The sequence below is a fragment of the Camelina sativa genome, chromosome 2 (genome assembly GCF_030686135.1).
Source record: "Camelina sativa cultivar CO46 ecotype springtype chromosome 2, ASM3068613v1".
NCBI classification, from domain to species: domain Eukaryota; kingdom Viridiplantae; phylum Streptophyta; class Magnoliopsida; order Brassicales; family Brassicaceae; genus Camelina; species Camelina sativa.
Genome location: NC_141881.1, coordinates 10506064 through 10533440, shown reverse-complemented (window position 1 = coordinate 10533440; position 27377 = coordinate 10506064). Strand labels below are relative to the sequence as shown.

Sequence of the window (27377 nt, the reverse complement as noted above, 5' to 3'; positions counted from 1 at the left end):
GTCGGCGACACATTTACAAATTTTATGTACAACAAAGCGTGACTAGTTTGTTTTTTCTTTCCGTATCACACAATTTGTTTGAAACAAGAGTAAACATAGTAGATATACCTAAAACATGTTGTTGTATATATATATATACACATCTTATATTGTATGAATTGAAGTAGTTAAAAATATGGAATTCTCACAACTATATAAATAGCATCATAATAAATAATTATTTCTGCATTATGATGCAACTTCTGAATATATGTGTGTATATATTATATGTAATATCTCTCCGGTCCAATGTATCATTCAAAGCAACAAACTAAATATCTCAATAGAGAATAACCTTAAAAATTAACGAGAGGGCTAAAAGGAAAATGAAAAACAGAAGAATCAGCAATTTTTAGTTGATCTCGATGAAGAGACTTGCCTGAGGATGCAGACCTGCGTCTTTCAGTGACATTGACTCTTTGTCTCTTCCATACACTGTCCTTGGGAAGTTAGTGATTAAGCTGTACTCTTCTGTGTTTAAGACTCCAAGTGAATCAACATAGTCGTACAATGTCTGGATCTTGGTTTCGCTTTCAAACCTCCTTCCTTTCCTTTCTCCATTCGGGAACCGTACCAAAACCTACACATTTCCGGACAAACAAAAGGGTTCAGGAATAGAATAAATCAGACCAATTTCATATATTCTCATAGCCCTAAGTCAAAATAACGCAAGCGTTTCATCAAGTATAGAACCTAATCTTCAAAGAGGCCCTAAGTATTGGGAACCGTACTTAAAACCTAAACTTCAGGTCATAGGGTAGATAAATCCGTAAATCAGACTGTAGCGTATATTCTCATTGCCCCAAGTCAAAAGGCAAATTTGCAGACGTGTGATCAGAGAGAACCAACTAAAGAGGCCACCAAGTTCTATATCTCTCACAAATGAACAATTGATGTTTTTTTTTTGCATAGACTACGAAAATGTGTGAGAAAAGAATAAGTAATAAATGCCCAAAGAAGAAGGAGAACTTACTTGTGTAACATCAGGGCCTTTCTCAGGTTCATCTCCAAGAGCAAGTGCTTTCTCTTGTCTCATTCTCACTCTAGCAGCTTCTCTCTCTGCAGTTTCACGTTCTGCTCTCTCCCGAGCCTCTTCTTCTTCTTTGAGTTTCTTTGCTGCCTCAGCAGCTTCCCTCTCTAAACGCTCTGCCTCTTCCTGTCTCTGTCGCTCCCTTGCCTATTAGCAGAATGGAAAATGCCACAAATTTAGAACAACAGACTAATAATCATAACATCTCCAGGTGGGCCTAAAAAAAATGGGACACATACTTGATCGGCTTCAAGAGCGGCCTGGTAAGCAGCATCTTGTTCCTCTCTCAGACGAACATTGGTTCTTCTTTCCTCCGCCTCAACCCTAGCAGTTACAAGAGTAGGTGAACTATCTTCTACAACTCTCTGGAGTATAGAAAGCATTTCTTCTGGAGATTTTGGTCCCTCAACCTGTCACAAGCAAACAGAACAACGAACACAATATACTTAAGAACTATGTCTCCTGCCACACAACAAATTAACTAATTCATAAAAGCTGGAGCGAATTTTACACCAAATAGAAGACATGACGGGTCACACATGAAAGCAGAATCAAACAACTATCTATACCACTAAACTCATAAAAGCATAGGAGCAAAATTTACATTAAACGTAAGACGTGTCAGGTCACAGATGAAAGCAGAATCAAACAACTATCTGTCCCCTCTTTACTACTTATCACTTCAACAACAAGACAGTAATTGGATTCAGTTCCAATGCAGTTCCCTAAGAGAGCTAATAATTTACTTACCGGATTCATAACCAAGTCTACTCTAAAGTTGATGAATCGCCACTTCGATCACATTCTTCTAGCTATAAGCTAATAATACCAATGAAGAGCAATTTAAGAATGACCACACAATCTATGACTGTTTTTTATACCTGTTGAAGAAGAGCAATTCTCTGGTTAGCGGCAGGCATAACCACAGCGCAAAACGGGAACCTCGATGCCTTCAAGCTATTACTCATCTTAAATCCTTCACTAGATCGAATACTACCACCCCAAGAAACAAAATTCTCATTCACAAACGCTACAACCGCTTCACTACAAAGCGTCCCATCACAAAACACAGGCGTATCAGGATGATCAGGAGAATGCAAGTAAACAAACAATAGCTTAAACGAGGTCCTAGACCGCTGAAGCGCATCCATAAACCCTTCGGATACAAAATCAATCTTAAAAGCATTGTTACTCCCAAAATCTCTATCAAACAAAGCAACAAACTCCATCGCTTCACGAGCAGCAGAAGAAACCGAAACAAGCCTAGCCGACGATGAATCAGACGCACCACCGCCTCTCCCTGATCTAAACCCTAACAAACCAAACGAATACGATAAAACACCACCAGCAGCCCAAATCCCTAACCCGATCGCTCCAGAAACTAACCCTAAGCTACCGGAAACAATCGAAATCGGCAAAGTAATAATCCTCCACGCAACTCCAGGACCTCGATTACCTCCTCCGTCTCCGTCACCACCATCACGCATCATAACAAGCTCTGTATCGTCAACGATCCCGCGAGGTTGTTGATGAAAATCACCAGGAGTCGTCATAGAGTCGTCAGGAAACACGGAGGCATCATCGCGATCATGGAAGGCGGAAGACGAAGCGCCACCGCGATGATCAGAAGTAGACGTGAAGGTGGAGATAGCGAGTTCTAGGTCCCAATCATGAGCTTGAAGGATCTCAGTGCACAAATCAGGATCTTGAAGACCTGTAACCATTTGGAAGTAAGTTAATTTGTCGACTGTATCAGCCATTCTCACACGAAAACCCCCACACACGCTTTTGGATCGTCTCTTCTTCTTCTCTCACTTTCTCTCTTATCTCTCTAGAATCTAGAAAATTGTGTTCTCTTTAGTACAAAAATTGGTTGATCTATTCAATGACGATGGGATAGACTGTAAATTACAGAAACACCCTTCTACTACACGACGTCGTTTAAGTATAAACCAAATTCGAACCGGTTTAGTTAAACCAGTCTTGGTTAAAGTTTCAATCTTTCTTCTTCGTTTAATTCAAAGCTTTGTTCTTTGTATAAGTATAATCCTCCATTGTTGTTTGTTTAACTTAGAAGGAAGAATTTTCATTTTGGGGATAAAGGTGAATTCTTTGATTTGTCACCTTAAATCTCTTTTCTCTGTTTTATTTGTGTTTTAATTTACTCTGTATTAATGTGATTAGATTTGATAAAAACAGAGCTAATCAATGCTATGTACAGATATACTATTTAGGGTTCTTCATTTTTGCTTTCAAATTTTGGGTGTTTGATGTGTAGAGCAAGATATTTGATTTGTTACGGATATGGTAATTGTGTTTCTTGTTGGTTTGTTGTTTCAGTGATTTAGAGCTGTTGATTATAGAAAAGTTTAAGCCTTTGAATTCGATTTAGGATGATTGATTATACTTATATATATATATATATATATATATATATCTCTCTGTTTCTTGATTCGAATTCGCAGTTAAACATCGAAAACATCGAAAAACAAATGCAAGAAGCTGCCATTGATGCATCTCTTGATACCAAGAATGTCTTCTCGTCAGCTCTACGTTTCGCTATGTCCATTGATACACTAAAGAACTCTCCTGAGCTTGTTGATGAGCTCAAAACCTCAGCTCAAGAACAAGTGGAGTTCATGTTATCCGAAGACGAAGAGGTACGGTTACTGATTTCTGAAGAGGAAGTGAAATCGGTTGTAAGATTAGGCATCTCCAATGTTATATCGACGTTGTTGGATAGGTTATCATCCTTGCTTATCTTTCTTCCTGAATGTCCTGAGTTTGGTTTGCTTAAGACACTCTATGATATCGAGTGGCTATGCAAAGTGTTGCCGAGGATGGAGTTGATGAAAGATCTTGTCTTTAAGTGGGCTGATGTATCGAGTGAGATTCTTATGATTGCTCAGAACTGTAAGTTAGATTCTCAGATATTAGGTGTGAAAGTGAAGCTAGTTGAGGTTACAGGGAAGATTTTAGAAGCGGTTGGTTATGGGATCGTGATTGTTCCTTCTAAAAGCCGGACTTGTCTTTTAAAGATATGGTTGCCGTTTATAAGGAGACTAAAGACTTTGGTTGATGCAGAGGGATCTGAGTCTGAATACAGAATGGATGAAGATCTTTGCGAATTCATAGAAGGATCGATGGTGTCTTTGGTTTTGACATTGCCTTCGAATGACCAAGCAGAGGTTTTTGGGGAATGGATGCGAGGGATTGGGCTGGAAGGTGTGAAGTTTCCGGATTTGAGTGAAGCTTTTGAGGTTTGGTGTTATAGAAGTAAGTCTGCAAAGAGAAGGTTGTTGGAAAAATGTGATAGACTTGCTGGTGAAAATCTGGATCGTTGAAGGTAATATAACAATTTCGTTCGGGAAACTGGAAATGCAGAGCATGTAAGTGATCAGTTCGAAGTTCCAAGCTTTTCTACTCCCTCAAGCTGTTCTGTGTATTTCCAAAGGTGGAATGAAGATGGATAGTAGCTTTGTTCAATTCACAATGCCTTGAGACTGGATCTCAAGCATGGTAGCCCGATAATTTCAAGCGTATACTGAGAGGAGGAAATCAAGTGACCTGAATCTTTATGTATCTCACATTTGTAATCTTGTTTCATCTTCCTTGAATACCTTGCTGCTTCATTGTAATTCTGGATTGTATTAGAAGTGACAGAAAGCTTCTGATTCTTGTAACTTTGAGCTTGATTTAAGATATAAACTGTGTGGTATGGTTAAGCTAATATGTAAACAACTTTGGAAGGTTGACAAAACCGTTGTTTATAAATATAAGATGAATGAGTTTCTAAGCGATTGAGAAAGATTAAGAAGATTAAGCATTGTACATTTTTCTTATTGCTTTGATTTGAACATTATTATAATTTCCATCCAATCCGACAAAAGTAAATCAACATTGTAATGATATAAACCCAAACGAGGTTAGGAAGGAGAAGAGCATAAGTATGGACCCAAAAAAAGATTTTTTTTTTGCAGAAGAAAACATGATTTATGCTTTACCAATAAATAAACTACAGGAAGCTGAATGAAAAATTGGATACTTCTTTTTCAAAGCAAGCACCTCCTTGCACATGCTTGTACTTTGTTGAGAACACAAAAAGAGAATAACTTATCAACCCCCTTAATATCAGGTTTTCTTCAACACAACCTCAAAGCTCACAAAGATAAATTGAGCTCATTGGTAAGCTATATGACAGAATCATACATTAACACAAAACACTTTCAGAAACTTTTAGATGATCATCATCCCAAAAATGCAGCTTCACTAAAACTTGTCACGTAGAGAGAGAGAGCTAGAGGAGGGAAATCACAAGAAGAAAACCTAATGTTGTCCTCAGAGTCAATCAATTGTGTTTCAACATAGCAACTTTAAATTGTTCTAGCTTTTGAAACCGTCATGCTAATTTTTTTTGGACACAACCCAACCTCAAAGAGAAAGCTCAAGAAAGAAAGCTCATTGGTAACTAATATGACAAACCACTTTCACAAATCACTTTCAGAAACTTTTATTTTGCCAAAACCTATAAGATGATCATCATATCTCAAAAATGCAGCTTCACTAAAACTTGTCACGTAGAAGAAAACCTAATGTGGTCCTCAGAGTCATTAACTGTGCTTCAACATAGCAACTTCAAATTGCTTTAGCAATTGGAACGATGAGTGTAAAATCTCATTGCAACTCATCATAGGACTAAACAAGCAAGAATCCACCTATGTGAACCCATCTACGTACCCTACATTGCAATACGAAAAACTTCTCAAAAAACAATGAAATTGAAAAACAAACTTCATTCTTTATATCTAAACGTTGACGTTAGATCCAATGTAAGGACTAAGGATTGTGATAGAGTCATATATACTCCAAAAAGTAATCAAAGGAACAAATGTCAATCCTTACAAACATATGACCTAGATCCAAAGACAAGAAGAAGAAACAAGCGACAATCAATCAAACAAGCTTATGATTAATCACACAATCAGATCATCAACCAAGTTTGAATCTTTGTACCTCTGGTTCTTAACAATGAAAAATCTACAAAATCAATCCAAAAAAAACATCAAATTCAAAAGCAAAGCATATATATAAAATAAACTTCACAAATCACAACCAAATCCGTATCAAACACGGGTCAGGGTTTACACATAAACATATGAAGGGAGAGAGTAACACAATCAAACACCAAATCTGGCATATACAATCAAAAGTTCTGATCTTTTTCATAGTATCATACATCGGAGACACATTTCTACAAGACCCACATCACCGATTGATAGAAACCCCCCAAAAATAAGAATAAAAAAGGATTACCGAAGGAAGGAAGAGTCAAGAAGGAGAGAGAGAGAGGCTAAACGATGTCGTCTGGGTGAGTAGCGGCGGAGAGAGCAAGGGGACGGTTGTGAGATTCTTCCCCTTCGTCGTCATCATCAGAGGTAGAAAGATTAACGCAGGAGCAACGCTCTAGGGAAGCGAAGAAGGCGGAAATGACGGTGGTGCTGACCCAGCTCGCGGCTTGATCGAGTTTTTCAAGGGAAGCCGTGCTTAGATTCGAGGCGGCGGAGGCGGTGGAATTGATGCTGCTGCTGTTATCCATGGCTGGCTTTCTCTCTCGATTCGATTGGGAATCTCAAAAAGATCAAAGATCGTGTTTTGGTGAAGGGATTTTGAATCGCACGAGGAAACGAATTTGGGGATTTTTTTTGTTTTTGACGATGCGCGTGTCGTGTGTAGAATATGTATTTGCGATTGAGATGTAACCTGCGAATAAGTATATATAATTGGATATATAAAACAAAAAAGCGCATCTGGTGTAGTGGTATCATAGTACCCTCCCACGGTATTGACCAGGGTTCGATTCCCTGGATGCGCAATTTTGTTTTTATTCTTTTTTAATAATATATCTTAACAAAAAAAATATTAGAGCAAATCCAATGGGAGGTTATTATTTTGAGACTCTTATTATTTTTTAACATAAACTGTGTACTTTTTTAAAATAAGAACTTTTAGAAAGTTAATTAAAATTACCTCCTCCAATGGTAAAACTCTAACTGGGGTTCTTATTTTTGAAATAATTATATTTTTAAAATAAAAAAATTTAAATAGAACATCTATATTAATATTTTTGAAGTACATTTTAGTTTATGCCCTTTAAGTTTTACTTATTTAATTTTTTTTTACAACATTAACCCCTAAAACAATTACATAAAAACTTTGCAGAGAAACTCAAATACTAAACTTTCTTAAATTGACCAACATTTGTTACATTTATTGCCATAAAGTCTTAACAACATCTATAGATTCCGATTTTTCTAAAAACAACTCTACTCATTAAAGTTTTAACCCATTAAATCTCCAAAACTATTTTTATGGATGCTAGAATCTCTCAAATTTAAATGATATACAACAGATTTTCCATAACAAAAGTTTATAATCTCCTTAATGTTATGAAAGTAGAGTTTAGGGATAAAGCTCTTGTGTTTCTTATTGATAATTCCCAAGGATTACATGCATATATATAGTAGATTACATAAACCGACCTAAGACCTAATGGCCGAGTAAGGCTTCGGCTAATGGGCCGAAGCTATATGGACTGAGTATGGCCGATGGGCCGAGACCCCATGGCTTAGTATATGGGCCGGTCTAGTGAGTCCACTAAGTGTTTTACAACACTCCCCCTTGGACGAACGACCGTACCAATGTTGGATGGGATCGCTGCAATGTGCTTAGGGGATGCTGCCTCATTAAAACCTTACCAGGAAAACCCATTGGGACAAAACCTTGGTGAAGGAAAAAGAGTACAGCACACATTGCTCCCCCTGTTCCAAACATCACTCCAAGTCCCTAAGTCTCCGCATTCCAATCTGGTGTGCGAGCTTCTTGAACGTTGTTGTCGGTAATGATTTAGTGAAGAGGTCGGCTGAATTCTCACTTGACTGAACTTGCACAATAAGAACTTCTCCGGCCTTCTGTAGATCATGTGTATGGAAGAACTTTGGCAGTATGTGCTTCGTCCGATCTCCCTTGATGTAACCTTCCTTGAGCTGTGCGATGCATGCTGTGTTATCCTCATAGATCACTGTTGCTTCTTTGCTGTCCTCCAATCCACTGTCCGTCCGTATATGCTGAGTCATGGACCGCAACCAAACACATTCACGGCCAGCCTCGTGCATTGCTAGTATCTCTGCGTGATTTGATGATGTTGCTACAAGTGTTTGCTTCATAGAACGCCAAGAGATTGCTGTACCACCGTGTGTAAATACATAACCTGTTTGTGATTTTCCATTGTGTGGATCGGAGAGATAACCTGCATCAGCAAAACCAACTAAACCATCTTTGTTATAGTTAGTGTAATAAAGACCATAATCTGTCGTACCCTGTAGGTATCGCAGAACGTGTTTTATACCATTCCAGTGCCTTATGGTCGGACAAGAACTATATCTTGCTAGGAGGTTCACGGCAAAACTTATGTCCGGCCTAGTGTGACTAGCCAAGAACATTAACGCTCCTATAGCACTGAGGTAAGGCACTTCAGGTCCGAGAAACTCTTCATCGGCCTTCCTAGGAGCAAATGGATCCTTATCCACTTGTGTGCTTCTCACAACCATAGGGCTAGTCAATGGGTGAGCCTGCTCCATATTAAACCTCTTGAGTACCTTTTCTGTATATGCCTTTTGATATACAAGGATGCCATTGTTTATGTACTCAAGCTGCAACCCCAAACAGAACCTTGTCTTGCATAGGTCTTTCATCTCAAACTCTTTCTTGAGATACTCTACTGTTTGGGCGATTTCCCCAGAGGTTCCTAGGATGTTCAAATCATCCACATAAACTGCTATTATCACAAATCCTTTGTTTGCAAACTTCTTAATGAATATACATGGACTGATAGGGTCGTTCCGATAGCCTTTCTTTGCCAAAAATTCGCTTAATCGGTTATACCACATTCGACCACTCTGTTTCAGTCCATAAAGCGATTTGTCTAGCCTTATGCAGTACTGTTCTCGAGAACCACTCTTATCTTTGAGTTCTATTCCCTCTGGTAATCTCATATAGATTTCGTTATCCAGTGGACCATATAAGTAAGCAGTTACAACATCCATTAACCGCAAATCCAGTTTTTCCTTTACAGCCAGACTTATTAGATATCTAAAAGTCGTTGCATCCATCACAGGGGAGTATGTCTCCTCATAATCTATGCCTGGTCTTTGAGAGAATCCTTGTGCTTCAAGCCGTGCCTTGTATCTCACGATTTCATTCTTCTCATTTCTCTTTCTTACAAAGACCCACTTATGTCCAACTGGTTTAACCTCATGTGTTATCCGTGTGATCGGACCAAACACCTTTCTCTTCTTCAAAGAGTTTAGCTCCACATCAATAGCTTCTTGCCATTTAGGCCATTCTCTGCTTTGAGTGCACTCTAGTATAGATGTGGGCTCTAGATCCTCATTTAGTTCAAGTGATACCTTGTATGCGAAAATATCATAGACGTCGATATCCTTACGGTTCCAAGTAATCCCAGACATGATATAATTGATCGATATCTCATCGTTATCAATATTCTCAGGACCTAGAGGTTCAGCGTCCTGAACCCCATCCGGTACCTTATCATTTCCCGCGGCCATGTCTGTACTCTCGGTAATTCCCTTAGCCTCGGTCTGACATGCACCTCTTTTACTCTTCCGAGGATTCTTATCTTTGGAACCTAATGGTCTACCCCGTTTCAAACGTGGCGTAGACTCTGTAGCAACTTGATTATTGTGTTCCCTCTGAACATCAATACGTACTGGTGCATTACAAGCTGGTATGTACGATTTTGTCACTCTCTTTGGGTCAGCAAAGGAATCTGGCAATTGATTAGCTAGCTGCTGAAGATGTATAATCTTCTGAACCTCTGCATCACATGCTAGAGTTCGAGGATCTTGCCAATTTAAGGATGTTTGATTCCATGTCAATTCCTTTACCAGCTTGTTGGTCTCACCACCCACTACAGGGAATTCGGACTCAATAAATTGACAATCCGCGTATCTGGCCTTGAACATGTCTCCTGTCAGTGGCTCGAGATACTTTATGATGGTGGGAGACTCATATCCAACATATATTCCCATCCTCCTCTGAGGTCCCATCTTAGTTCTCTGTGGTGGAGCAATCGGTACATAAACGGCACAACCGAGTGTCTTGAGATGGGATATGTCTGGCTCATGACCCGTTAATAGTTGGGATGGGGAATACTTATGTTCACTAGATGGCCTGATGCGTATGAGCTCTGCTGCATGCAACACTGCGTGTCCCCAAGCCGACACAGGGAGCTTCGACCTCATTAACAATGGGCGAGCTATTATTTGTATTCGTTTAATGAAGGACTCAGCCAGTCCGTTTTGTGTATGGACATGTGCCACAGGATGTTCCACACTCACCCCCATGGACATACAATAATCATTAAACGCTTGGGATGTGAATTCACCAGCATTATCTAGACGTATAGTCTTAAGTGGAAAGTCTGGAAAGTGTGCTCTCAGTCTTATAATCTGAGCCAACATCTTTGCAAAGGCGAGATTTCTTGTGGATAACAAGCAAACATGCGACCATCTGGTTGATGCATCTATCATCACCATAAAATATCTAAACGACCCACTAAATGGGTGTATTGGTCCGCAAATATCTCCCTGAATTCTTTCCAGAAAGTTTAAAGTCTCTCTTGTGACTTTTACTGGTGAAGGCCTTATGATAAGTTTCCCTTGTGCGCATGCTACACACGTGAGATGTTTAGGGATAACTTTCCTTGCACTTAGGTTGTGCCCATTCGAACTCTTAATCAGTTTACGCATCATGTTCGAACCCGGATGGCCCAGCCGGTCATGCCATAGAGTGAACTCCTCATTGAACATTCTTTGCTTTGCCAAGTTAGCCTCTATCATATTTATCTTAGCATGGTATAAACCAGAGGATAGTGCAGGTATAGTCTCTAGGATTTTCCTTTGTCCTTTTACATTCTCTGTAATGTATAGGAATTCTCTTGTCCCTTCACCCTTGGTTTCCACATGATAACCATTTAATCTTATATCTTTAAAGCTCAACAAATTTCTCTTGGAGCTGGGTGAATATAAGGCATCACTTAATTCAATGTGTGTTCTCTTAGGCAACAACACGTGAGCCTGGCCGTAGCCCTCTATAAGGTTTACTATACCCGCAATTGTACTAACATTGGCACTTTTCAAGATGAGGTTTATAAAATATCTTTTATCTCTTAAGATAGTGTGGCTGGATCCACTATCCACCACTAGTTCACTCATATCCTCAGCCATTTCTATAAAACAACATTTGTGTTTTAACTTAATAAGGTAAATAATTTATAAAATAAAATAAATCCTTGAATTTAAACCAAATAAATTATCCAATACATAGAAATCAATCAAAGCATAAATTTAAACCAAATAAAAACCGAAAATTCATTCATTCTCTTTAAGGAGGTCGGAAGTCTCTAAGGAGTCATCATTCTCATGACCTTCATCATCGAGATGCACCATGTTTTGATCTCTGAAAGCCATTCAAACATACCCACATATGTCTTGAAGTTCCTTTCACGAATTTGCTGCTGCTGCAGTTCATCATCAGTGTGAAAGGTTGAGAGTGTCTTCTCTATCAAGTCCTCTTCAGTAACCTCAATACCACATATCTTTAAATTCGTTGCTATCTTAAATAGCTCTAAGTGGTATTCATACAAGGAGTCAAAATCATCGATCCTTATTGTTTCCCAATCCTCTTGAGCCTTTGGGAGTACAATCTCTTTGTACCCAAATCTGTTTTTCAACGCTGTCCAAAGTTCAAGAGGATCATTAACATGGAGGTACTGCAGCTTGAGGTTTTCATCCATATGGCGGCGCATATAGAAGTGCGCCGTAGCCTTGCTCCTTTCGGAACACTCATTCTCACTCTCTATGCATCTGAAGAGGTCTCTTGCTTTCAGGTTAATCTCGGTGTCTAATGCCCATTGCAAGTAGTTATCACCGGACCTTTTCAGGCTAGCATACTCTAAGCTCTTAAGCCTTGCCATCTGCATACAACAGAAACAGACATCCGAATATTAGCATGCGATATTTGAGATCGAACCATGCACTCAATCAATAGGACATGCGATATTTGAGATCGAACCATGCCTTAGGCCATGCGATATTTTAGATCGAACCATGCCTTTCCATATTTGGTTTTAGGTTTAAATTCATGCATGCAAGACAACAAAAGCAAATAGTCTAAGCATGCAACAATTCTAGATAGGATTTCCTTTTCCTTAAGTTTCCTTTTTACTCTAGGATTTAATATCTTAATATTTGGATAATTGCTAAATTAATTTAGGAACTTATCCTAAATCTTTTAATTCCGAAAATATTTGATTTCAAGCTTATGGAAATTTAACAAAATTTCTTCTCTATCGGATTCAACCCTAGAACATGATTCTAGTTCATGCAATCGATCTTAAACAACCTTAAACAAAATTTTCGATTTCTATATGCATGATCAATCCAAGTTTTAATTCTCCTAGAACAGTTAGATCAAATCCTATCTTATGATCCTAACAACATCAATTCTAGGTTCTTATGCAACATGAACAATCAAGCAATTTTAAACAAATTAAATCAACCAAATTCGGATTTTAAGCTTGATGTAATATAGTGCAATTCTCAATCAATCTAACAGCCCTAACAATCTGATTTTAAGTTTTAAGATTTAGGGAAATTTAAGGTTTGTTAGATTGTATAATTGGATGTTTTAGGGTTCCATAGTTTTAAGTTCAAGTTCGATCATAGGGTTTTGAGGAGGTTCAAACTTTTGTTTACCTTAACACCTTAGGGTTCTGACTGGATAGGATCTGGGAGCTAAAGACCTCAGATATCACGAACCACGAACCTCGAACAGCTTCCCACGAACTTGAGCTCCTTGCCGCGAACTCGATCTGCTTCCCGCGAACTACTCCTTGCGCGCGAACTCACCCCCGAACCAAGTAACCGTGTAAACCTCGATAGGGTTTTGAGAAAACTTGATCTCGAGCTAAGGATGCTCGAGTATCAATCAGAAAGAACTTCGAGATCAAGAGATTCCCGAAGAAGGAGAAAGAACAAGAGGCGGTTTTAGGGTGTTTAGGGAAGAAGGATCGGCGGCTGCCTATTAGGGTTTTAGGGTTAGAGACTCGTGCTGATAACGTGTTATGAAAGTAGAGTTTAGGGATAAAGCTCTTGTGTTTCTTATTGATAATTCCCAAGGATTACATGCATATATATAGTAGATTACATAAACCGACCTAAGACCTAATGGCCGAGTAAGGCTTTGGCTAATGGGCCGAAGCTATATGGACTGAGTATGGCCGATGGGCCGAGACCCCATGGCTTAGTATATGGGCCGGTCTAGTGAGTCCACTAAGTGTTTTACAACACTTAATTATATTAACATTAATAAATTTCCTAAACCGAAAATCCAATTATAAAATGTCACATTAAATATGTTGAAAATCCAATGGGAGGTTATTAATTTGAGACTCTTATTATTATTATTATTATTATTATTATTATTATTATTATTATTATTATTATTATTATTATTTTTATTATTATTATTATTATTATTATTATTAGGGAAATTACCTAGAATATTACATAAAAGTAGGTTTATTACTATACTAACACGTTGAGATTGTTGACTTTCTAGAATAACAAATAAAAGTTTGCAAATTACTTCTAAACCAGAGTTATGTATTTTATTACGGTTTATGCCATTTACATTTGAAACTGTCTTTGATTTTTAAGAGTAAAAAATACAAAAATCTTGAAGGATCCATTCCTAATTTTTTTTGGATTCTTTTAAATTTGGGTTGGCAAAAGAATATGAGATTGATTCCTTCTAATTTGATTCATCTTTTTCGACAATTATTCTCTGAGCTCACTGTTCACTTTCTCTCTCAAGAACAAATTTGTAGATCTAGTTTTTATTTGGCGTGAATTTCGTTTTCTTATGGTTGATTGTTACTGTTTTCTTATGGTTGATCGTTTTCTTCTTAAGTTGCTCTTATTTTTATTTTTATTTTTTTGGTTTAGATCCACCGGCAAAATCACTGAAAAAAAAAAAAAAAAAGCTTCTATTTGTTATTCTCTCAATTGTTTCTATTTTTCATTTCTCTTCTTTCTTCTTCTTCTTCTTCTTCATCAGCTCTTTGATTTTTTTGAATCTTGATCTGTGAGGAAAGACTCTTTGAATCTCTCTATCTCTCTGCTCAAGACGTGAATTTGAGGCAAACCCATTACGAATGGATCAACTCCTTCTACTTCATTGGCTATCACAAGACCAGCGTCCTCAGCTGCTGATCAGGGTTTGATGATTCTCCAATCTCCAAAAGTAAGAGACCCACACAACATAAACGCAATATATCAGAGCATTCATTGGAAGCTATTTCTCCATTAAAAATGAAAAAAGGAGATGTGAGTTTCAATCAGAAAGTTGTCCCCAATCTAAATGGTGTGGTAATGCGCAGGTAGGGTTCTACAGGAGATCCAAAACTATAAAGGGTAAACGCATGCCTTTGTCATGTAAAGAGGTACCAATCTTCTTGAACAAAAGAGAGTGTTTTGATTTTATGGGGTAAAAAAAACCACTGATTACTACTCTCTTGTTTGCTTTTGTTTAATCTGACAGAAAGACCAAGTGAAAGAAGGTCAAATTCTGTGCTACATTGAACAACTCGGTGGCCAATTCCAAGTATTCTTCGTGTAATGATTTTTTATTTTCTCGTTCACTCATATGGAACAGAGCCTGTAGGATACAATGATGCTCTCATCTCGATCCTTCCCTCTTTCCCTGGGATTAAGAAGCTTCAGTAAAAACCAAAATTCGAGCTGGTTTTTTAGTTATGATGATACTGTGCCTTGTGTATGCTTTTTTAGACAAATAAATTTCATTCATAATTTGTGTTCTGTTTTTCTTTTGCTTGTATGGCTCCTCGGAAGAGAAGAAAAAAATGGTCATCTGAGGAGGATGAGGAGCTCATTGCTGCTGTGAAGCGACATGGTGAAGGCAGCTGGGCCCTTATTGCTAAGGAAGAATTTGAAGGAGAGCGAACACCCTCACAACTCTCACAGGTTTTAATTTCACTGGGCTGATCTTGTTTCCTCGTTTTCCTCATATCTTTGAATTATCTCTTCAAGAACATTATGCCATCTTTCCTGTTTATTGCTTTGTGTCACATGCACGGTCTTTCTTTGCCATCACACGCAGAGAGCTATTTTCGTAGTCACAGAATTATGGTAAAGGAATTTGAGCTTCATTGTAGTGTCTCTCTAATTTCGCTGTAACTAAAATGAGTTTGAACTATGATTTAGAGTGTGTAGCGACTTGACATGAGGGGTGATGGTCTGTAACTAATATCATTCTTAATATTTCTTTTTGACCATGCCATATTTGTATTTTGGATTCATCTGAAGTTAGGATTTTTGTTGCAGGTTCGTAGGATTTTTGTTGCAGGTTCGTGTAGCTCTTCAAGTTTTTGTCAATTTAAGACCGATAACAGTGAGTATCTCTCATTAGCAGATCACTGCTTATGATCATCTGGGAGTTTACTGGAGGTCAGTAATTAGTGTTTACACAGAAATATAATTTTGTTCTTGAACATGTTTATAATTTCTCCATTTGTTGTGATTATCAAACAGGTCTCTCTCTCTCTCTCTCTCTCTCTCTCTCTCTCTCTCTCTCTCTCCCTCTCTCTCTCTCTCTCCCTCTCTCTCTCTCTCTCTCTCTCTCTCTCTCTCTCTCTCTCTCTCTCTCTCTCTCTCTCTCTCTCTCTCTATCATCTTCTTCTTCTTCTTTAGTTGCTTCCAATTTAAAGTCTTCCTTATACTATAAAGAGTGTTTTATGTGAAAACGATAGTATGTATTAGAAAGTGATTAATTCTTGTATTGTTGATTAAACATAGTTCTTTAATAGTTCAATATGTAAAGAAATTCGTATAAACCTTAATTATCATTTTCATATTTTAAATATAAATGCAAATCTAAATATATATTTAATTGTACCTAGTTGAACTGAGTATTATATATTTATGTTATCTAAATATTACCCTCTATAGTTAAAATGTAATTTTGTGTGGTTATTGTTCATTACCTCTCGAAAATATAATAAATAAATAAACAATTACGAATTACATAGGTTGTTCTAGTAACATCTATTACTTTTTCTAGTAACATCTCTTACTTGTTCCATTTCCGGTGAACAACAACGACAATATTAGCTAGGGTTGTAGAAGAAGATATGTTGAAGATGACTACAAAATTACAATAATATCGTTCATTAAAACGGATTTATGGACACTAAGCAAAAGAACGTTATGTATGTACACTAATCTCAAGAACGTTATGTACGTATGCGTTCATATGTACGTACACGTTTATATGTACGTACACGTTCGATTTTAGGTTTAATGAACCCGAAATTACCAGAATATCCTCTTCTTCTACCTCTAACATACGACTGAAAACCCTAATTTTCCCTGCCTCACTTTATTTTTTCACGACTTATGTCTATTTTTTTGGTTTCACTTGTGGGTTTTTTACTCAACTATTATAGATTTTCATCTCAACATCTGATTTCTAAATTAAAAACCTATAAAAAGTGAGTTATATAGATTTCCGAAACGATATCTAGCTTTTCCATGGATGAACCCAGAGGAAAGATTAACGAAACAGAGTAGGAAAAAGACGTTTGCTCCGGCCGACAAACAGAATACGATTGATGAATCTGCTACAAACGTTATTACATGAACACCATAGATCGGAAGAACAGCAAACGTGTTTAGATCTACCTCCAATAAGTCTATCGCAACGCTAGACTGTCTTTGACAGCTCAAACAAATTCGTGTTATTCTGGTAAGACTTTACAGCTGTCAAAAATGCTTACTAAATCTACCACGGACAAGAAACCTACCATCACACTCCAAAAACTATTTCAAAAAAACAAACAAGTATACCAAAAATATCTAAAACGAGAGAAGGCTGTCGAATAAATCTGTCGCAACAGGCCATTAGTCTATCATAAATATCTTTTGGGTCATATTGACTGTTGAAGGTGTACGTTAGATATTTTTGGTACACTTAGTTTTTGATACACATATACGTCCACCGATAAGTGTACCAACACTACAACTAAGTGTACCATCTACGTCGACGGCAAAGTGTACCAGCACTACAACTAAGTGTACCAAAAATATCTGACGTACACCTTTAATCAGTCCACGTGTATAAATCTACCATCAAAGGATCGGTAGACTTAGTCCCAACTTCCAATGTTTTTTTTGTTTTTCTAATGGCATTAGCCGTAATTACGTTTTTTCCCAACACTAGTTTCAGGGATAGTATAAGTACAATGTGTTAGTCTAGTAATTACAAACAATTGTATGTTACTTTTGTAATAAGGAAGCTTTTATGCAATATTCTAGTAACTCACCCTTATTATTATTATTATTATTATTATTATTATTATTATTATTATTATTATTATTATTTTTCAACCAAACATTAATTAGAATAGAACTCCACGGTTGGTAGCCCAAATCGGTGGGAAAGTGTTTACAAAAGAAGATGCTAAAATAAGAGATCTAGACGACCGTGCAAGACAATCCGCTTTCAGATTTGAGGAATGGGAAATCTTCGAGAAGGAAAATAGTGGAAAGGCCGCCCTCAGAATGGTACTTCAAGACTCTTATTATTTTTTAACATAAATTGTGTACTTTTTTAAAATAAGAACTTTTAGAAATTTAATTAAAATTATCTTCTCCAATGGTAAAACTCTAACTGGGGTTCTTATTTTTGAAATAATTATATTTTCAAAATAAAAAAAATTTAAATAGAACATCTATATTAATATTTTTGAAGTACATTTTAGTTTTTGCCCTTTAACTTTTACTTATTTAATTTTTTTTACAACATTAACCCCTAAAACAATTCCATAAAAACTTTGCAGAGAAACTCAAATACTAAACTTTCTTAAATTGACCAACATTTGTTACATTTATTGCCATAAAGTCTTAACAACATCTATAGATTCCGATTTTTCCAAAAACAACTCTACCCATAAAGTTTTAACCCATTAAATCTCCAAAACTATTTTTATGGATGCTAGAATCTCTCAAATTTAAATGATATACAACAGATTTTCCATAACAAAAGTTTATAATCTCCTTAATTATATTAACATTAATAAATTTCCTAAACCGAAAATCCAATTATAAAATGTCACATTAAATATGTTGAAAACCCCCATATAATTTGATTTATTTTTTATTTTTTGATGAATTACCAAAAATATTAAAATTATGTTAATTATCATAAACTATATACTCCCTCTGTATCACAAAGAATGATGTTTTAGAATTTTCACATAAATTAAGAAAAACATTTAAAGTTTAGATATAAATGCATTATTTATTTATAATAACATTTCTTATAACTATTAACCAATAGTAGTTCACCAAATTTTAATATTTTCATTTAATGGTTCTTGAAATTTACAATTTTTTAGCATTAATTGATAAAAATCAATCTTTATGATACAAGAAAAAATCCTAGAAAATCATCTATTATGATACAGAGGGAGTATATTGACATGGAAAAATCATAAACTATAAAAATATGCTAATTTGGTAAAACAATTAACATAATTAAACTTGATAAAAAAAACTTATTTTGATTATATTTTTTTTACGCAAAAACTTATTTTGATTTTGGTGAGACGGGTTAGCGTTAATCTCATATAGGGAGTTAAGTGGAATTGTTTTTTTTTAAAAACACTTTTAGATGTGTAGGAGATAAATATATTACTAGACTATACATATACCACACGGGTTAAAACCTTGAAAACACTACAAAAATCCTATGCTTTGAATACTTATATCAAACTAGTATTATACCCGGTGCTATGCACCGAAATTATATTATATTATTTTAATTGCATTACAAATTTTACAAAATAAACAAATGTAGGAAATTTTTATTTTATGGTTAACAAACCCAAATTACAATTACATGGCACACATTAACTAATTTTATAATATGTCACGAATAGAGTTATAGTACACAAAGATTAGTGATAGCAAAAGAAAAATCTTAAAGATGCCATAAATTGTTGACTTAGTAATTATGCTATTAAGGTAGAGAAGATAAATTAGAGATAAGAAGATATAAAATTTACTTTTTGTTTGGTTGTAACATAGAAACAATTTTACCTGCACTACAAAAGAGGAAAATGTTCCTTACCCAAAACATAGTGTAATTGAAAATCATTTGGCAGCAAATCTTTGGAATTGATGTTCTACTTTCACAAACGCCTCAAAGGTGAAGATAAGTTGTTCTACTTTCACAAACGCCTCAAAGATGAAGATCTTAATTTCCTCTGACTTTCTTAAAAATGGCTTTTCTCTCTAGTTTTTAGTGATAATTGGAGAAGGATCAATGAAAAAATAAAAAAAATGGAATAGAGAACTCATAACTGATATTGGAGATGAAGAGAGATTAAAAAAAGTTAGTGAGAATGGTTTTCTTTCTACCATAAAACGTAAAAAGAAAACTGACACTTTTTTATATCAATTAACTTTGTTTTTCTTAATTAACTTTCTGTTTAATTTTGATAAACTTGCCCACATGTTAGTATTTAATTGATCAACTAACTTATATTTAGTTGAATAATTATGTAATTTGTTTTGTTTTTCTTTCCTTACCACGATTTTACTTTTTTTATTTTTGGAAAATAATTTGTTTTCACGTTAACTGGATTTTAGGAATTTGTTTCAATTATGTAATTTTGCTTTTTTGCTTTTTTTTCTCCCCGATCTTTTTGTTTTTGTTTTATGATAGTTTGTAAAAATAATTTTTTTACTGATGTGTCAAAGAATTATTGTTTGAGTGACTTGTGCTTTATAATATAAAGGATACCTGTAAAATTTTATATTTTTAAAATTAATAAAACAATAATAAAATAACAAATAAATACAATATAACTTTAAAATTTTTAAAATTAAAAATATGGTCTCGCGGTGTACGGCGGATTAAATCCTTTTAATTAGTTTAAATGTCTAAACATTTCAGATTTTATAAAAATGGAAAATCATTGCATTTGACATCATCTGAAGCTGGAACTGTCATAACTCATAACTCATAAAGATATATTTTGGGTATGGACAGAAGCTGTTGACTATATAAATTTGTTGTTACTTTCAGGTGAACGCAAGTAGTTAACATCATTCAACATAGATTCCCCTTTCCTAGTAGTCTAGTAGATGAAGCCATTGACAGGTTTGTTCTTTCCTCCACTAATAATCTACAAACAATGCAATTACGAGAGGCATACACTTCTTAGAATTAGTAATAAACACACACATAAGCATATTGCAAGATATGCTGCAAGTGAAATTCCATACATGTGGATTATAACGGGGAAGACCACTTTCCGAAAGCAATTTGTCCAAAACATTAGTATGGGATTCTATCTGGCCGTAATAAACTTGTTCTTGTATCTTAGGAAACTCATCATTCATGGCATTTAAAAGAGTTTCTTCCTGGAAAGACAAGGGTAGCTTCATGAACCAATTTTCAATAAACTTAAGAAAATCACAGCCGTAGAATATTAAAAGCTCTTACTATGCAGATGTGAAAGTTGATGCAGATTAAAAAGTCAAAAAATGGTTTGCATGTATGACTATAATATTGAACCAGGCACATATGCTTGCAATAAGCTACCAAAATCTGAGAATCTCAACAAATTAAAAGAGATGCACAAAAGTACCTCAACATAATCAAAGACAATGCCATTCATCAAAAAGGAACACTTCAATTTCGCCAGACCCAGCTTAAATACAAACATTGATCTTGCTTCAGATGCTTCCTTCAAAGTGTGCTCTTGTTGCAGTTTCAGCAATATATCCTGAGGGGGTGATTTAAGACAAGAACAATACTTAAAATTAGAACCAAACAAGACTTAAAAAATCAGAACAAGACACCAAACAAGGACCAAACAAGACTTAAAATCATAACAAGACTTAAAACCAGAACCAAACAAGACATTAAAAACAAGACTTAAAACTAGAACAATACTTAAAATCATAACCAAACAAGACTTAAAACCAGAACAAGACACCAAACAAGGAGCAAACAAGACGTAAAATCAGAACCAAACAAGACTTAAAAACAGAAAGTATATGTCAAAATCTACATAGTTGATCCTTTGCCTTACATATAATCTAATAGAAGAATAAAATTGTAATGTTTTCAATACTAGGTTTATCAATTCATGATTAAACTCAGACCATAAACACATGATATCTAATAGCCCACACTCAGACAAAATGTATGAATCAAACAATGGACAAACAATCTATGCCTAAAATCGTCTTCAATCATGCCTAATTTCATTAAACCTAATTACAATCATGCCTAGGGACAGAGACAAACAGATTTTCAAGAACCCTAATTTCCGAAATTCAAAGAATCCTAATTTCTAAACTCTCACTAAACAAGAATTCAAATAATGAGAAAGAGGAAATTACCATACCAAAGATTTTGGTTAATCAAAATCTCCAATTTGGTGCCGGTAACGCTCCGATTTGGTGAAGAAGACAACGCTTTCAATGAGCAAATCGTCTATTAACTCGTCCATTGAGACTCAGCCTCCGTGAAGATGATGATATAACAGTCCAATAACCTCGGTGGAGACTCGTTCTCCTCCGATTTGTCGTTCCGATTTCATTCAAAAATCGGTTCTGTTTTGTCGTTCAGAGAGTGTCGTGAACGAGAGAGAGAAGAGGAAGAGAAAAGAAATTTGTTTTTATATTAAACCTACATCCAACCAAATAGCGACACGTAGAGAATAAGAGTTGCCCCTTAGAGCAAGTCCATTGGGAGGATTTAGCAGGGACTCTTATATTTTTGAGACAAAAAATAAATCAAAACTCATCAAAAACACAAGAGTTGCCTCTTAGTAAGCTTTGTAATCGACTCTTGTGTGGTACGTGTAGCCATCTGATTGGTTTTATTTATGATATAAAAACAATGTTTTTTTCTTTTTTCCTTTCTGTTTTTTCTCCCCATCTCTTTCGCGACTGTTCCTTCACTTCCCAAAAGCCGTGGGATTTGCGATTAACAATCTCCGTTCTTTGCACTTTTTGATTAAACAATATTCAGTCGGGGTGATGATTAAGCAATCAGAACAACACATCAATGGTATTTTCATGTTTCTATTTGTTTGAATTTTTGTTTTATAACAGATTTAGAAATAAGGGTTTCGGATTTTCGAAAATTAGGGTTCTTCAATATCTCTTTTTATTTGTGTTTGTAGGCATGATTTTAATTAGGATTAACGAAATTAGCCATGAATGAAGAGGAATTTAGGCATGATTTTAAACAGTGTTGCCTCTTATTTTTCATTTAGGATATGAATGGTAACAACTGTTAAAGCGGAGCGGACACAGCGAACAAAACAGCATTAAAGCGGTCGGAGTAGACAAAGTGGTTAGAGCAGACCCAAAATGCGGTTTTATGAATCGAATGGTAAAAGGCGGACAAATTAGACTACTTTTATTCTATTTTTTTCAAATATGATTATAATTTTTTTTAAAAAAATTAATTTTTCTTAATACAACATAATGAAAAGATGAAAATATAAAAAATCACAAACCCAAATATAAAATCAAATACTCTGGTTTTCCCATAACATAGTTGCGATAGTTTCTCGAATGTTCGCCATGTGTTGTCCATCTGCATTCTCTGCTTCATCAAGCTCATAAGATGCATTGTCTTGATCCTCAGTTTGAGTATCTCTAAAATCTTCCACAAAATCTGCATATGTAAAATTTGAAACTCTAATAAAATTATGAAGACCCATTGTTGCTATAATTACTCTCTTTTGGATATTAATATCATATCTCGGAAAATCGGTTAAAATTCTCCATTTATTCTTCCACACCCCAAAAGTGCGTTCAATGATAGATCGAAGAGATGCATGAGACCTATTAAACAATTCTTCCTTATTTCTCGGAGGATGACCAGTATAGAACTGTGACATGTGATATCTCACAACTCTATTTATTGTTGACCTATAAAGAGCTAAAAATCCTTGTTTATAAGGATACCCAGAGTCAACTACATAACTACATTAACTTAAAATATTATTAGAGATATGCATCAATTATTTAATATTATGTTATCAATATTTTAATTTATGAATTTCTAAACTAATTATAGATGAAAATATACAATAATTAACTCATTTAAATTTCAAAAAATACATAATTTTTTAGTTTTAATATTGAAGCTAGATATGTCATATTTTTAACAAAAAATGAAAATTTATTAATCCATATTAGTTATATTTATTATAATATTTTTGAACCATTAATCAATTATTTGACAATATTTTAAAATTCTAAATTGAGTAAAAAAAAATTCTAAACTTATAAACTATTAATACATAATTATTCACAATAGGCTAGTATAAAGCATTTTTCTATCATAAAATAAGCTAACAAGCTTTAAGTTTTATGAAAAAAATTATTAAACAATATATTTTCTTATAGAAACTTACCCGTATTCGTGTAGAAGGTTGAGATCCAGTGTTTGTATTTCTTCTCCTAGAAGACATCACTATAACGAAGCAAAACAAAAAAAAAGTTAATCAATAAGTTAATATATAAGATAAACTTACATGATTTGAATAGATATTATTTACCCTGATAAATGCTAGAACTTTTTTTTTTTATAGTAACAAACTGAACAAACGATAAAAATGCTGAGAAGATTTCTTTTGTGTATTTTTTCAGTTTGTAGTGAAATTTTGAAGCAAAAGATGAGAGTGGATGGTGTAAGTTTGATTCTTCCCGATTATAAAGACCAAATATGAGAAAAAATTAAATTCAAAAGAAAAAGAAAAAAATTTGATTGGTTGTCAAAAAGCAGACCACTTTTCTAGTGGTCTGGACTACTCCTCTTGTGTGCATGGACTGCTTCCAACTGTGTTCCTTCTCTTTTTCTGTTCGCTTTTACTTTTTCAATTTTTTAATATATTTTTTTTAGTCCACTTTACTGAGGTCAGAATCTGAATGGTAAATAAAGTGTGGACAAAACCACAAATGGACAAAACCGCGAGGTTTGTGGTAACCATTCACTACCTTAGTTTTGATTTATTTTTTTCTATCATTTAGCATAAGAGCCCTCACTAAATCTCTCGTTGGAGATGCCCTTAGGAAAGTAAAACGAGTTGTACTTCAGTACTTGTATGTGACATCATCGACATTTAAAAAAAAGTTATTATTTATGTGTACATTTTCTGTTAAAAATGTAATTCAATCACATTGGTATATCTTAAATGTCACATATATTTTTGAAAAGGTTTAGGCTTTATCAATGAAAATGGATAATCTATATGGATGTTTTTGTTGAGATTCGAGTTCTTGATTAAATCCTGCAACAAGAAGAAAACTTTGTGATAAGAAGATGAAGATCAAAGTGTAGAAGAAGAGAGTTGCTTAAGAGCATGATTATTGGTCATCCTGGGGTGGGGGTCAAACTAATAAAAAACCAAAAAATAATAAAAAAGTGATGAAAGAGAAAGACATAAAGTCTCTGCCGAGACTTTTAAAGACACCCTCAGATCTTATTTTTGCTAAATGTCATAACATGATTGGTTGATTTTAAAAAAAACAAATTAAATTTAGTTAAATGATATTATGTTATTAAAATATTATTTCACTACCCATTTTCAGGGGATGACCGATAAATATGCTCTAAGGAGTTGTGGGGCTTTGTGTTTGTATTTTTTTCTCCTAGAAGACATCACTATAATGAAGCAAACCAAAAAAAAAAATCAATAAGTGAATATATAAGATAAACTTACATGATTTGAATAGATATTATTTACCTTGATGAATGCTAAAACTTTTTTTTTATAGTAACAAGCTGAACAAACAATAAAAATGTTGAGAAGATTTTTCAGTGTATTTTTTCAGTTTGTAGTGAAATTTTGTAGCAATAGATGAGAGTGGATGGTGTAAGTTTGGTTCTTTCTGATTATAAAGACCAAATATGAGAAAAAATTAAATTCAAAAGAAAAAGAAAAAAAATTTGATTGGTTGTCAAAAAGCAGATCACTAGAGTGGTCTGGACTACTCCTCTTGTGTGCATGGACTGCTTCCAACTGTGTTCCTTCTCTTTTTCTGTTCGCTTTTACTTTTTCAAATTTTTAATATATTTTTTTTAGTCCACTTTACTGAGGTCAAAAGCTGAATGGTAAATAAAGTGTGGACAAAACCACAAATGGACAAAACCGCGAGGTTTGTGGTAACCATTCACTACCTTAGTTTTGATTTATTTTTTTATATCATTTAGCATAAGAGCCCTCACTAAATCTCTCGTTGGAGATGCCCTTAGGAAAGTAAAACGAGTTGTACTTCAGTACTTGTATGTGACATCATCGACATTTAAAAAAAAGTGATTATTTAGGTGTACATTTTCTGTTAAAAATGTAATTCAATAACATTGGTATATCTTAAATGTCACATATATTTTTGAAAAGGTTTAGGCTTTATCAATGAAAATGGATAATCTATATGGATGTTTTTGTTGAGATTTGAGTTCTTGATTAAATCCTGCAACAAGAAGAAAACTTTGTGATAAGAAGATGAAGATCAGACTTAGAGAAGAAAATCAAAGTGTAGAAGAAGAGAGTTGATTAAGAGCATGATTATTGGTCATCCTGGGGTGGGGGTCAAACTAATAAAAAACCAAAAATAATAAAAAGGTGATGAAAGAGAAAGACATAAAGTCTCTGCCGAGACTTTTAAAGACACCCTTAGATCTTATTTTTGCTAAATGCCATAACATGATTGGTTGATTTTAAAAAAGCAAATTAAATTTAAATTAAATGATATTATGTTATTAAAATATTATTTCACAACCCATTTTCAGGGGATGACCGATAAATATGCTCTAAGGAGTTGTGGGGCTTTGTGTTTGTATTTTTTTCTCCTAGAAGACATCACTATAATGAAGCAAACCAAAAAAAAAAATCAATAAGTGAATATATAAGATAAACTTACATGATTTGAATAGATATTATTTACCTTGATGAATGCTAAAACTTTTTTTTATAGTAACAAGCTGAACAAAAAATAAAAATGTTGAGAAGATTTTTCAGTGTATTTTTTCAGTTTGTAGTGAAATTTTGTAGCAATAGATGAGAGTGGATGGTGTAAGTTTGGTATTTCCCGATTATAAAGACCAAATACGAGAAAAAATTAAATTCAAAAGAAAAAGAAAAAAAATTTGATTGGTTGTCAAAAAGCAGACCACTAGAGTGGTCTGGACTACTCCTCTTGTGTGCATGGACTGCTTCCAACTGTGTTCCTTCTCTTTTTCTGTTCGCTTTTACTTTTTCAAATTTTTAATAGATTTTTTTAGTCCACTTTACTGAGGTCAAAAGTTGAATGGTAAATAAAGTGTGGACAAAACCACAAATGGACAAAACCGCGAGGTTTGTGGTAACCATTCACTACCTTAGTTTTGATTTATTTTTTTATATTATTTAGCATAAGAGTCCTCACTAAATCTCTCGTTGGAAATGCCCTTAGGAAAGTAAAACGAGTTGTACTTCAGTACTTGTATGTGACATCATCGACATTTAAAAAAAAAAGTGATTATTTATGTGTACATTTTCTGTTAAAAATGTAATTCAATAACATTGGTATATCTTAAATGTCACATATATTTTTGAAAAGGTTTAGGCTTTATCCATGAAAATGGATAATCTATATGGATGTTTTTGTTGAGATTTGAGTTCTTGATTAAATCTTGCAACAAGAAGAAAACTTTGTGATAAGAAGATGAAGACCAGACTTAGAGAAGAAAATCAAAGTGTAGAAGAAGAGAGTTGATTAAGAGCATGATTATTGGTCATCCTGGGGTGGGGGTCAAACTAATAAAAAACCAAAAAATAATAAAAAAGTGATGAAAGAGAAAGACATAAGGTCTCTGCCGAGACTTTTAAAGACACCCTCAGATCTTATTTTTACTAAATACCATAACATGATTGATTGATTTTTAAAAAACAATTAAAATTTAAATTAAATAATTTTATGTTATTAAAATATTATTTCACATCCCATTTTTAGGGGATGACCGATAAATATGCTCTAAGGAGTTGTGGGGCTTTGTGTTTGTATTTCTTCTACCTAGAAGACATCACTATAATGAAGCAAAACAAAAAAAAATCAATAAGTGAATATATAAGATA

General features: G+C 34.5%; 5 protein-coding genes and 2 non-coding genes across 19 annotated transcripts; 3 read left to right on the top strand and 4 right to left on the bottom strand.

Annotated features, from left to right (window-relative positions):
• Positions 1-210: 210 nt before the first annotated feature.
• On the bottom strand, positions 211-2949 carry LOC104720561 (plant UBX domain-containing protein 10-like). Its single transcript, XM_010438453.3, has 4 exons — positions 1951-2949; positions 1309-1479; positions 1013-1216; positions 211-619 (listed from the first exon to the last, which is right to left on the bottom strand). Exons 1-4 carry the CDS (start codon positions 2827-2829, stop codon positions 392-394), a joined length of 1482 nt encoding a protein of 493 aa, XP_010436755.1. The 5' UTR covers positions 2830-2949; the 3' UTR covers positions 211-391.
• A 161-nt stretch (positions 2950-3110) lies between these two features.
• On the top strand, positions 3111-4799 carry LOC104720552 (BTB/POZ domain-containing protein At3g05675). The gene is made up of 2 exons (XM_010438445.2): positions 3111-3172; positions 3535-4799. Exon 2 carries the CDS (start codon positions 3562-3564, stop codon positions 4411-4413), a length of 852 nt encoding a protein of 283 aa, XP_010436747.1. The 5' UTR covers positions 3111-3172; positions 3535-3561; the 3' UTR covers positions 4414-4799.
• Positions 4800-6136: 1337 nt separating this feature from the next.
• Positions 6137-6795, bottom strand: LOC109128317 (uncharacterized). The gene has a single exon (XM_019234459.2). It carries the CDS (start codon positions 6663-6665, stop codon positions 6420-6422), a length of 246 nt encoding a protein of 81 aa, XP_019090004.1. The 5' UTR covers positions 6666-6795; the 3' UTR covers positions 6137-6419.
• A 75-nt stretch (positions 6796-6870) lies between these two features.
• On the top strand, positions 6871-6941 carry TRNAG-CCC (transfer RNA glycine (anticodon CCC)). Its single transcript has one exon. It is a non-coding gene; the product is annotated as a tRNA-Gly (tRNA).
• Positions 6942-11549: 4608 nt separating this feature from the next.
• Positions 11550-12122, bottom strand: LOC147948418 (uncharacterized). Its single transcript, XM_087466728.1, has one exon. The coding sequence runs from the start codon at positions 12120-12122 to the stop codon at positions 11550-11552; it is 573 nt and encodes a 190-aa protein (XP_087322854.1).
• A 1830-nt stretch (positions 12123-13952) lies between these two features.
• Positions 13953-20455, top strand: LOC104720505 (uncharacterized). 12 transcript variants are annotated; one of them, XM_010438397.3, is made up of 7 exons: positions 13953-14452; positions 14589-14651; positions 14750-14768; positions 14864-14930; positions 15066-15192; positions 15553-15675; positions 15760-15862. In XM_010438397.3, exons 1-6 carry the CDS (start codon positions 14432-14434, stop codon positions 15652-15654), a joined length of 399 nt encoding a protein of 132 aa, XP_010436699.2. In that variant the 5' UTR covers positions 13953-14431; the 3' UTR covers positions 15655-15675; positions 15760-15862. The 12 variants fall into 12 exon arrangements, 7 of the variants coding, with proteins under 7 accessions (XP_010436699.2, XP_087337539.1, XP_087337522.1 ...); XR_015578051.1 differs by lacking the exon at positions 15760-15862 and having other exon boundaries at positions 15061-15192; positions 15553-15756; XM_087481413.1 differs by lacking the exons at positions 15553-15675; positions 15760-15862 and adding an exon at positions 20318-20455.
• On the bottom strand, positions 20288-22050 carry LOC104720542 (uncharacterized). 2 transcript variants are annotated; one of them, XR_015578055.1, is made up of 4 exons: positions 21643-22050; positions 20883-21020; positions 20518-20655; positions 20288-20417 (listed from the first exon to the last, which is right to left on the bottom strand). It is a non-coding gene; the product is annotated as an uncharacterized LOC104720542 (transcript). The 2 variants fall into 2 exon arrangements; XR_015578054.1 differs by having other exon boundaries at positions 21648-21894.
• Positions 22051-27377: the final 5327 nt, after the last annotated feature.